This window comes from Silene latifolia, chromosome 9 (assembly GCF_048544455.1).
Source record: "Silene latifolia isolate original U9 population chromosome 9, ASM4854445v1, whole genome shotgun sequence".
In the NCBI taxonomy this organism is placed as follows: Eukaryota; Viridiplantae; Streptophyta; class Magnoliopsida; order Caryophyllales; family Caryophyllaceae; genus Silene; species Silene latifolia.
Genome location: NC_133534.1, coordinates 153,915,074 through 153,925,759, shown reverse-complemented (window position 1 = coordinate 153,925,759; position 10,686 = coordinate 153,915,074). Strand labels below are relative to the sequence as shown.

General features: G+C 35.7%; 1 protein-coding gene across 1 annotated transcript; it reads left to right on the top strand.

Annotated features, from left to right (window-relative positions):
• Positions 1 to 5,449: 5,449 nt before the first annotated feature.
• Positions 5,450 to 10,296, top strand: LOC141600162 (eukaryotic initiation factor 4A-9-like). Its single transcript, XM_074420346.1, has 5 exons — positions 5,450 to 5,665; positions 6,296 to 6,362; positions 6,522 to 6,628; positions 6,723 to 7,153; positions 9,380 to 10,296. Exons 2-5 carry the CDS (start codon positions 6,298 to 6,300, stop codon positions 10,013 to 10,015), a joined length of 1,239 nt encoding a protein of 412 aa, XP_074276447.1. The 5' UTR covers positions 5,450 to 5,665; positions 6,296 to 6,297; the 3' UTR covers positions 10,016 to 10,296.
• Positions 10,297 to 10,686: the final 390 nt, after the last annotated feature.

The window sequence follows — 10,686 nt, the reverse complement described above, 5'->3', positions numbered from 1 at the left end:
TCCCTTAAATTATCACATTACCTTTCCCGTTTTTGACATTCGTAACTAACCACAACCCACCAATTCGCTACATGAACAAACCACATGACTAAATTAACTCACTACTTGTGACTCCGTTCTAGTTTCATCCCCCTCCGACTAGCAAAATTATGAACCATACCACCGGACACCGGGCCGGAAATCTCGTTCCGAATTTATACTCACGCGACAAAATTTAACTTCATTTTCAAAACTTTTACTTTCATCTTTGGACGGTGAATAACTTTCCTACATAAATCTTATAACAGAGTAGTCCATAGAATTCATTTTTGACTTACTACGAAACTTAAAATCGATAAACTTAATTCAATTCCTTTCAACAAAACAAGCTTAGGTGTCGACTCATATATTGTAATTTACAGGTTCCTCTTGTTCATTTCAGTCCTATCTTTATTAGTGAACGACTATTACCTCAACATCAGGATTTTAGTTGCACTTCTTTATTCAATTATATTCACGGCTCAATTAAACGTAACTATAACGACTATTATTGGAACCAATGCATATCATGTGAATCATTAAAGGGTTATCCCATTATAATTGCCAATATAATTATCATAAACAATCTTTATTAAAATATAATTGATAGTAACGACTCGAGAATATAGATATGTCAAATATCGTGCTACAATTGCAATAATTATTTTAGCATTTTATGATAATATAATAACGAACATATTCAATAATGAATAACGACACTGTTTATTATCATGTTATAGGTTTTAGGTTCATCTGAAATAATTTAATGCAATGAAATCAATAGGTATAACTATAGGTACACAGACTCACATAAAGGACCTTAGAACTCAGATGACTTCCTACATGTGGGAACATTTAGACATAATTATTACTACCATCCATGTGTAAACTTTTAAACATAACTATTATAATTTTCATGCGAGTATATTAGAACAATCAATTTACTTTTAATACCATCAAATTTTTACTAAGATGTGACAATATAGTTTTATATTTATATATATCCGACTACTATGCAAATATGATGCACACACCAGAGATATTACAACATGCCAAACGTATGTAAATTATGCAAACAACTGGACTCATATAAAATATTTCACCCTTGATTAAAATCAATTTAAGTTTTTTCAATTTTACTCATACTATCATGCCAACAATGTTATCAACTAAACTTTAATTTTATCACTGGTTAAGATACATAACTACTGAACATGCGTGCTACTATCGTCATATAAAATATTATAAATTCATATTATTTAAGCTCATGAATTAACCAAACAATTGTATGAAAACTCAACCTAGAATACGCATTTTACAAGTCATTATTCACGTTGTAATTTTTCAAAGATCACGAATAATTAACCGTTCGATTAAAACTTGATTCATATTACTTTTACAAAACACGGTGAGTTCAAAACACAGGGAAAAAGAATTAGGTTTAAAACATAAGAATTCCATTTTTAAAGAATTTTACAACTCAGTTGGTCCAAACAAACATGTGACAACGATTGGTCCAAAACTTGGGTCAGTTTGCAAAATTTACCGTTTAATATTGAAACATCAAGATTTTTCGTGGCTTATTAATTTGAAAACATATGCGACTCTTTTGATCGGTGGAGTTGAATTTATGCAAAAATTATTAAGACAATTTAAATGAGAATTTTATAAAGTCATTTGGTCAAACATTCTTCGCATTTAAACTTCCTAACCATAGCTTACTAAAATATTTATTACTCATAATCCGTATATCATATAAGCGTGAAACCAACGTCAAATGATCACTAACTCACGAGGCTATTTCCCATAAAAATTTTCATCGATGGGTAATAAACAGAAAAGAAATGGCAGTAAGGTCAATTAAAGAGTAACATCAACCAAAACAAGTTTCATCACTAAGTCTTTCATTTCCTATGTCCCAATTCTTACAACTATACTATCGATACTAACCCGTACCAACTTAGATCTCACACTGTACTTACGTAAACATATACCCCATAAAATCCCTTCGCATCTCGATCTACTCATTACATCTAAATCACGATTGTGATGACTAAAGATATGAAATTCTATCGTGTTTCTTATTACTATCACAAGACTATTCTAACATGGCTTAGGGATCACATAACCGCATATTACTAGACCTAATAGTACTATCAAGATTCATCATTCATACAAAAATACTTATCGTAGCGTTGTCTGCATAATGGTTAGATTATATGGTCTCAAGGCATACATCAACTCAATTAAGCAATAATCAATGCATCAATCAGTTAATACTTAGGCAACGATATTTGAATTTCTGTTCATCCTCAAGCAACTATTCTACCCTTTCTCTCGTATACACTCATGGTTTCCGGTTCAACTGAGAGGACCACAGGTTCGGTGTGAGGGGCCCCCTAACTCATACCTTACCTTAGTGTGCTCCTAACAGTTCTATCCCGGGGTTCATTTTATTTAGACACATCCTATGTTCATTGGGCTCATTGGTTTAGGCCTGAGGATCGTTCGCTCTGATACCACTTTGTAACACCCCGGTTTATAAAAGAAGTCCTCGTCAAGACATTCTCTAATAAAACGGACTGTTACCATCTCGGTTTCCCGAGGTAGTGAATAACAAATTAAACTCCAAGGCAATTTATATAATATTTTAACTTAATTATTACAAATTCTCTTTTCTAATTAAATTACAAGAACTGACATAATAAAAGTGAAGTCTTCTAGATGATGATCTAGCTACTAGGTCGTCGGACCCAGTGTCTCACGCCCATCAAGCTCCCGTCCTATCTCTTAAACCTGTCAAGTCTGCTCCCCATAAAACGGTTCATCACAGGTGTTCACGAATACACAGGGTCAACCACGAGGTTGAGTAGGGAAAACAATAAAACAATAAAATATGATATGCAAAATACTCCGTCACCTCCATCTCCATCTCAACTCATCACACACATCTCATTCCCCGGACAACCCAGCCATACCGATCCCCGGTAGACTATATATATCGACCAAGTCGATCTGCCAGCTCAACAGCTGAGGACACCAGGGCAAGTCCTGCAGAACCCGCCTGGGCCTTATCACAACATCGTCATCATCACACCGCATCACCACAACCTCCTCCATCACCAATGCATATGAATGCTCAAAAGAAAGTGATGCAACATAATATATATATAAATCAATGAACTGATGAATCATAAAATCATGCCAGTTACCCGATGTTGTGATATCATGCTCAATATGATCAAATCAGTCAATCACCTTTCCGAATATAATTGATAACGTAAATCAACAACCAGGAATCAAGTCAACACAATTCAACAATGACGATAATAAGACAAGTGTATTTCCCTACCTCAAAGTGCCAAAGCCAAATCCAATTAAGCGATTAAGCGATCCAATGGATGATTTCCAATAATATTCCATCACAAAATCGTTCTCATTCCTGCCGCCACAGCCGCCACTAGGGCCACCCACGGTTGTCGACCATCTCCCCTAGCTCTTCCTTGCAGCACTGTCATCACCCACGGCCTCTCTCTCTCTCTCCCTATGCGTGAAAGTTGGAGTTTTGGTGTTGTTTAAGGAGGTAGGCGGCTGAGGGAGTGTGCAAAGAGGGAGGCGGGTTGAAGGAGGGTACTATTGGGTTTAGGTTAGGGTTAGGGTTAGGGTTAAATAGGGTTAATGGGCTTAAGGTTTAATTGGGCTGAACAGTTATTGGGCCAGCTCACTGGTTTAGCTCACCTTTCGAATTCAATATAAAACCCGTCTTAATTAACTTACGCTAGTTTAATGTAATTATCGACTCAACTATTTTCCCGACATAATTGTAATATAAAAAGTATAATAATTAATATAAAATAATATCCGTTTAATTAATTATATTATATAAAAGTACGGGGTATTACAACCTTTATTAACCACTCTTACCCAATTATGTACGAATCCATTTTATAATTATGTTAGTGTAAAACCACCTTATACAAGACTTACTCTAGGTTACAAGTAAAAGTGTATGGAATAAGACTATAGGAGATTAAAAAAAATATGTACTTTAACCAACCAACATGTATATATTTCCATTATAAAAACATGTATAAAGATCTGTTGTTATACACCGATTATTTGTCTACCTACGTTTCATATTGTTCAAGTCCATTTCATTGATCACGTTACTAGTGCACTAAAACGGTGAGGTGGTCCATAATCAGCCCAAAACAGTTCCAAAAATGCAGCAAGAACACCAACAAAAAGCAAGCTAGAATAAGGTTTAAAAACGCACGGAATGCAACAATGCAATGGACCGTTGCATTCAACAACTTAAAACAAGAAAATAACATTACAAGAACTTGAAATAACCATGAAAACAACAAATCGAAGGACTGTTTAAACGACACAACAAGGGATAAAAACGAGAATTAACAGTCCAACAGACTGTTTAAGAGACACAAAACAGGCTGTTTTTGGGAGTTTGTTTGCTCTCGGTTTTGGGTTGTTTTGTAAGGTTTTATTTGAAACATAAAATGAAAGATATGACTTAAACAAGATCACAAAGCATGTTTAAGCCTAGGATAATACTCTTCCAAAGCACTAAGCAAATGGAAAGAGTCATCTCCAAGCACTAAGCAAAGGAGGTTGTTCTAAAGACTAAGCAAAGAACTAAACAAAGGGTTTTCAAAACCTCTCATTTTCATTTCTCTTAAACTTCAAATCTGAATGTTTACATGGGATAGGTGCTCTTTAAATAGAGGCTCAAAATGAATCTAAACCATCCATCTAAAAGTAAATCTAAAGGCTACAATTGAAAGCATAAATGGACAAAAGTACAAGTAGATATTTTACACAAAAAAGCACAACAAATGGGTCCAAATAAACAAGCTTGGCAACTGTTTAGGCGTGACAAAATCTTTGTCCATTTTGTTGTTTTTGCTTCTTCAATTGCTTTGGTCTTTTGCTTGTACAAAAAGGGGACCATATGATGTCATTTTGTCCATGGAATCTTGCAATTGTGCTCTTCATTTCTCTTGAGAAAGCTGGCTGTTTTAACACAAAATGTCGGCCTACCATATTTGCTTCAACTAGAAACGTGAGGATAGTGAAATTATTAATTAGATAGAATTTGTTTTAAAAATTTAATTAAGAATAAAGCGATTTTTTGCCAACTGAATAAAAAACTATTATATTCTTCACAAATACATTAGATTTTAAAAATCTGAAAAGAAAAATAATACGAAATAGAATTTGGCATGGCCATTAGTTATTTACTCAAGAGAAGAAAAAAATGTCTAAGTACACAAAATCTATAATGAAAAAAAATTGATCTTAATGTTTTTTATTCCCTTTGACTATTTTATTTGTCTTAAATTTTATAGTATGAAGGATAATTCATGATTGTGAACACTGTTTAAAATAATTAAAAAGGTCCACAACAATTAAAAGAGAGTCAAATTTAAAACCCGTGCAACACATAGGCAAAAAATCTAGTATATACAGAAGATAGAATACCCAAGGTACCCTTACAAATCAAACAAAACAAATTTGCTCCATACACTCTCTTCAGATCCGGTTAGAGTTCATCCACAACTCTAACCCTAATTTCCCCAAATCTTACACAAAAAACTTGCTTTTAATCAACGCTCCTTTTTCTACTCAAGTAAGTATCTCCTCCTTCTTTCGATCTAATCACCTTTTTAGTTTCTACTGTTTTCTAGATTTCTGTCTTTTATTACATCCATTTAGTCATATGTTATTTCGAATCATTGAGATCTGTTGTATCTTATTATTTGATTCTCATTTGAATCAAATTTTTGTCTCTTTGACGTGTATGAGTTTTTCTGTATAAAGATTGTAGATTTATCGAATTAAATCTTGTTGTTCTGTTTAGTCAATCGAAAACTAAAAAAATCTGGAGCTTAATTGTGATTAAATTATATCTAGGGTTTCATGTGGTATCTGTAATTTTTAATTTTTGGCATTAGTATCTGGTTTCAATTGACAATTTCGACTGAGGGTGATGCTTTTTATTAATAGCAAAAAAAGACGTTTTTGGATCTAGAGGCATTGTTGATATACTTGTTTGCGGTATTTTATACTGCTCGGTGTGTCTAATCTTTCGACTTTGCCTTGTTATATGATTTTGTGCGTGTAACACTAGATGTGCCTTTGCCGGGTTTATTTTATGATGTCGGTTTGAAGGGAGTTTTTGGATTGTTATGATTGGCATCTTGAATGATTTTGTTTAGAGTGAGTCTTGATGGGCCTTTGTTATGTTTTTTTGTTGCAGTCATGGCTGGACAAGCTCCCGAAGGCTCTCAGTTTGATGCTCGTCAGTATGATTCTAAGATGGAAATGTAAGTGGTATTTTTTGCTTTCTTTTGCGTCTGTTACCTTGCCTTAGAACCACTTTAATATACCGGGTAGTTTCAATAATTGTTCTTTTTGAAATTCAATTCAAGACGCCCCGAATTCTGGTTTAAAATTTTGTGACTTTCTTTTTTCTTATTATAAAGGCTTTCTGAGGAAGGAAAAGATTTCTTCACTTCTTATGATGAGGTTTACGATACATTTGATTCAATGGGTTTGAAGGAGAATCTTCTAAGAGGGATCTATGCTTATGGTAATTTTTTCGAAATATTTTGTTTTAGTAATAAATTGTTTGAGAGTTTTCTATCTCGTTGTTTTTGTTGTGAACTAGAGATGTTTGTCGCCAGGTTTCGAGAAGCCTTCTGCTATTCAACAGAGGGGAATTGTTCCTTTCTGCAAAGGTCTTGATGTGATACAGCAAGCTCAATCTGGTACTGGAAAGACGGCCACTTTCTGCTCTGGTATCTTACAACAGCTGGATTATGAGCTGTTTGAATGTCAAGCTCTTGTCGTTGCTCCGACAAGGGAGCTTGCTCAACAAATTGAGAAAGTTATGCGTGCCCTTGGTGATTACTTGGGTGTCAAGGTTCATGCATGTGTTGGTGGAACCAGTGTCCGTGAAGACCAAAAAATTCTTGCTGCCGGAGTTCACGTGGTTGTTGGTACCCCTGGCCGTGTCTTTGATATGTTGCGCAGGCAATCTCTTCGTGCTAATAGCATCCGAATGTTTGTTCTTGATGAGGCTGATGAGATGCTTTCTCGAGGTTTTAAGGACCAGGTATGGTGCTCCTTCCGTATGTGAATGTAACTATGATCAGCGCAAGAATTCAACACTTGTATGTCTTAGAAACTTCATGGTTCTATTAGGTTCTTAGGTGTTGTTTGGTTACCCAACATAAAACACATGAATTGCAATTCATGTGATTTGTAAAATTGGTGGGTTGTTTGTTTGCCCCAAATCACGTGAATTAAAGTTCCGTAGGAACTCTAATTCCTCCATGATGGGGGAAGTTGCTTACCTAGGTCCCCCTAGGTAGGGAATTCCTATGGAATTCACTTCCCACATTCCAACCAAACACTTTTTTTCCATTTCACTTGAATTGCAACATCATGTGAATTGTAACTTCCTTGGAACTTCAATTCCTCTAGCGAACCAAACAACCCCTTACATGATTTATGTGTTGGATTAGTACTGAAGTATGCATCTTCTTTGTCACAAAGTGTTGTACTTTGATTATGTGGTGCTGGTGTAGCTTGACCATTTTGCTGTGCTTTACATTTATTCTTGCTATTTTTTTATAATATTTTGTCGGCTATGGGATGTTTTTATGTGGTATTGCAAACTGCAAGAGTTTAAATTTTGAATGCTTTATTGTTTTCAAGTCTGAAGAAATTTCACCTTTTCCTTTTATTATTAAAAGAGGTCGTTTTGGGGCAAATTTTGTTTTCGGCAATTAATATACGGAATTACTTTTTCACATACGAACTTTACTCTTTCACATACACTTTTTTATTAACTTTCCATATCACACCCTTTTTTCTATCCTAAACACTCTAAGTTTTATATATACGCTATCACTCAAATCGAATCTAATTGCTCTAAAAAACTTGAACAATGGATTATAATTATCTAATTAGTGAAATAATTTTGTTGTTTAACAATTATTAATATGTTTTATTGAAATTATTAGGGTTTATCAATTAGTGGAATTAATGTGGTTTTCGATTCATCTTTATTTTCTTCATTCTACCGTCTTTCCGATTCATCTTTATCTTTGTTAATTCAGAAATTAAGAAAAGAATTGAGTAAAATAAATACGGAGTAACAAAGTTAGTTTGCCGATTTGCAATAGACCCAAATTTTCCATACTAGAACATTTATGGAGTAAGTGATTAAGTGAAGTTTAGAAGGTGAATTTGCGTGTAACTGTAATAGAGCATTCCATTTATGTTTGCTTCAGTTTTACGTGGTTTCCAAGCTTGAGATTCTTGATTAACTGTACTTTGTTTAGCATTTTTTATTGGCTTTTACTTTGAATTTCTTCAAACGAAGCATCGGGATAGGGGAGTGCGGCCAAGGTTACTGCGTAAGTCCGCCGGAGCGAAGTTTGCCAGCGATTGATCGGAGGTGGTGACGGGAGATGAGGGAAGAGAGGAAAATATTAATTGGGTCAAGGATGAAAAAATGATAAGGGTAATATTGTAAAAGTCGTATGTGAGTAAAATCCGTATGTGAAAAAGCACGTCCCTTAATATAAACTTGCACATATTTATTTAGTTCTATATTTTTTTATGTATCTGAAAAAGGATGTATCCTGTTAGCATAAAAAAGTTCCCATGTGGTTCCCTCTATTCAATAAAAGAGATGGAAGGGCTTACTAAAAATATTGTTCCGGTATGTCACGGAAAGGAACTCACCGATCGGAAATCAAGAAAAAGCGGCCCGTGACAAGTAGCGCGTTTTTTGTAAAATTGGCATTTGTCTGACCGTCTTATCTCTACTCTTTGCTGGAGACAAAAGTGGTATTTCAGTTAGGTGTGTTGGTGATGCGTTGGGTTTTTAAGAGATTTTATAATGGGCAGGTGGTTTTTGTTTAAGCTGATTGTCAACATGCTGCTGTGTAAATTTATTTGTTTTTGTTAAGTGAGGTTCAACTTGTTTCCCATTGCAATTCAAAGTTTATCACACATTGCTGATGTGGGCTATGTTGCTTAGAGGTATCCGACACGGGTGCGTGTCCAAGTGTCGGACTCCGCCATTTTTATAAAAAATATGCATTATTTTGGCTTAAAATGAGGCGTCGAAGTGTCATACCCTTGTCCAAGTGTTGAGTGTCGGACACGGGTACGTGGGGAAATCGGAAGAGTGGGAGTAGCATAGGATGTGAGAGCACATAACTTGATGATTGTACTTTTTGGCTGAATTATTCAGATTATTGAGTAACTGACTGAAATTTGTTTGGCACGCCCTCATTGTAACAACATATGTTCGTCTTTTCTTCAGATATATGACATCTTCCAGCAGCTACCTCCAAAAGTTCAGGTAGGAGTATTCTCTGCTACTATGCCTCCCGAGGCTCTGGAGATAACCAGGAAGTTCATGAACAAGCCTGTGAGAATTCTTGTGAAACGTGACGAGCTTACTCTTGAAGGTATCAAACAGTTTTATGTCAATGTTGACAAGGAAGAATGGAAGCTCGACACTCTCTGTGACCTTTACGAGACACTAGCCATCACTCAAAGTGTGATCTTTGTCAACACCAGGAGAAAGGTTGACTGGCTGACCGACCAAATGCGGGCCCGAGACCATACCGTGTCAGCCACTCATGGAGATATGGACCAGAATGCTAGGGATGTTATTATGAGGGAATTCAGATCTGGTTCATCCCGGGTGCTAATTACCACGGACTTGTTGGCTCGTGGTATTGATGTTCAGCAAGTCTCTTTGGTGATCAACTATGACTTGCCTACCCAACCTGAGAACTACCTTCATAGGATTGGTCGAAGTGGACGGTTTGGAAGGAAGGGTGTCGCCATCAATTTTGTGACTCGTGATGACGAGAGGATGCTTGCAGATATTCAGAAATTCTACAATGTTATGATTGAGGAGCTCCCGGCTAATGTTGCAGATCTTATCTAATAATATCTTGATATCAAGTGTCATTTGTACTGTTTTGAGGTAAGATGTGTGTTTGTCAAGTCGGTAAAAGATTTGGGCAATTGTTGTTTACTCCTTGAGATAATTACTACTACGTATTTATGAAGACAGCGGTCTCAGTTGTTACCGATATTACTTTGTGTCTTTTACTTAATTCTGGGAACATCAGTTAATGTGTTGTAGATGACCCAGTTAAAATTTTGTAGGTGCTTAGAGATATTATGAATACTTTTATGGTTAAAGGTCGCCATATTTTACTGATCTATGTTGCATGTTTGGCTTTTGCTTTGATGTTTAGCGACAATAGCGTGTTTCTTGGTGATCGAACCTATTGTAGGGAAGCATAGGATGATCTACCTCATTCTTGTGGTAGAACTAGAATGGAGGCTTTACTTGCTAGCGTCGTCTTGCCTAATTGACCTGTGAGTCTTGTCGATAAGAGGAGATTGTTAGCGCATTTTATAGGCCTTTTGTGCGAGAGTTACAAGGCATTTTTTTTGACAGCAACATTGTTCATAGATGCTGTCAATTGATTGCCATCATTTTTGTCACAATTGATAAACTATGCTCTAAACTTGTGTTAGTTACTCTGACACGCCACCTTGTCGGCGCGTCATGTATCAGACACGACACGCCTGAATCTGAATCTAACA

Excerpts from the sequence above, each read along its gene's own strand:
- LOC141600162 (XM_074420346.1), top strand. The coding sequence starts at position 6,298 with ATGGCTGGACAAGCTCCCGAAGGCTCTCAGTTTGATGCTCGTCAGTAT. Across the intron at positions 6,363-6,521 it reads TATGATTCTAAGATGGAAAT|GCTTTCTGAGGAAGGAAAAG; the intron begins GTAAGTGGTATT and ends CTTATTATAAAG. Across the intron at positions 6,629-6,722 it reads AAGAGGGATCTATGCTTATG|GTTTCGAGAAGCCTTCTGCT; the intron begins GTAATTTTTTCG and ends GTTTGTCGCCAG.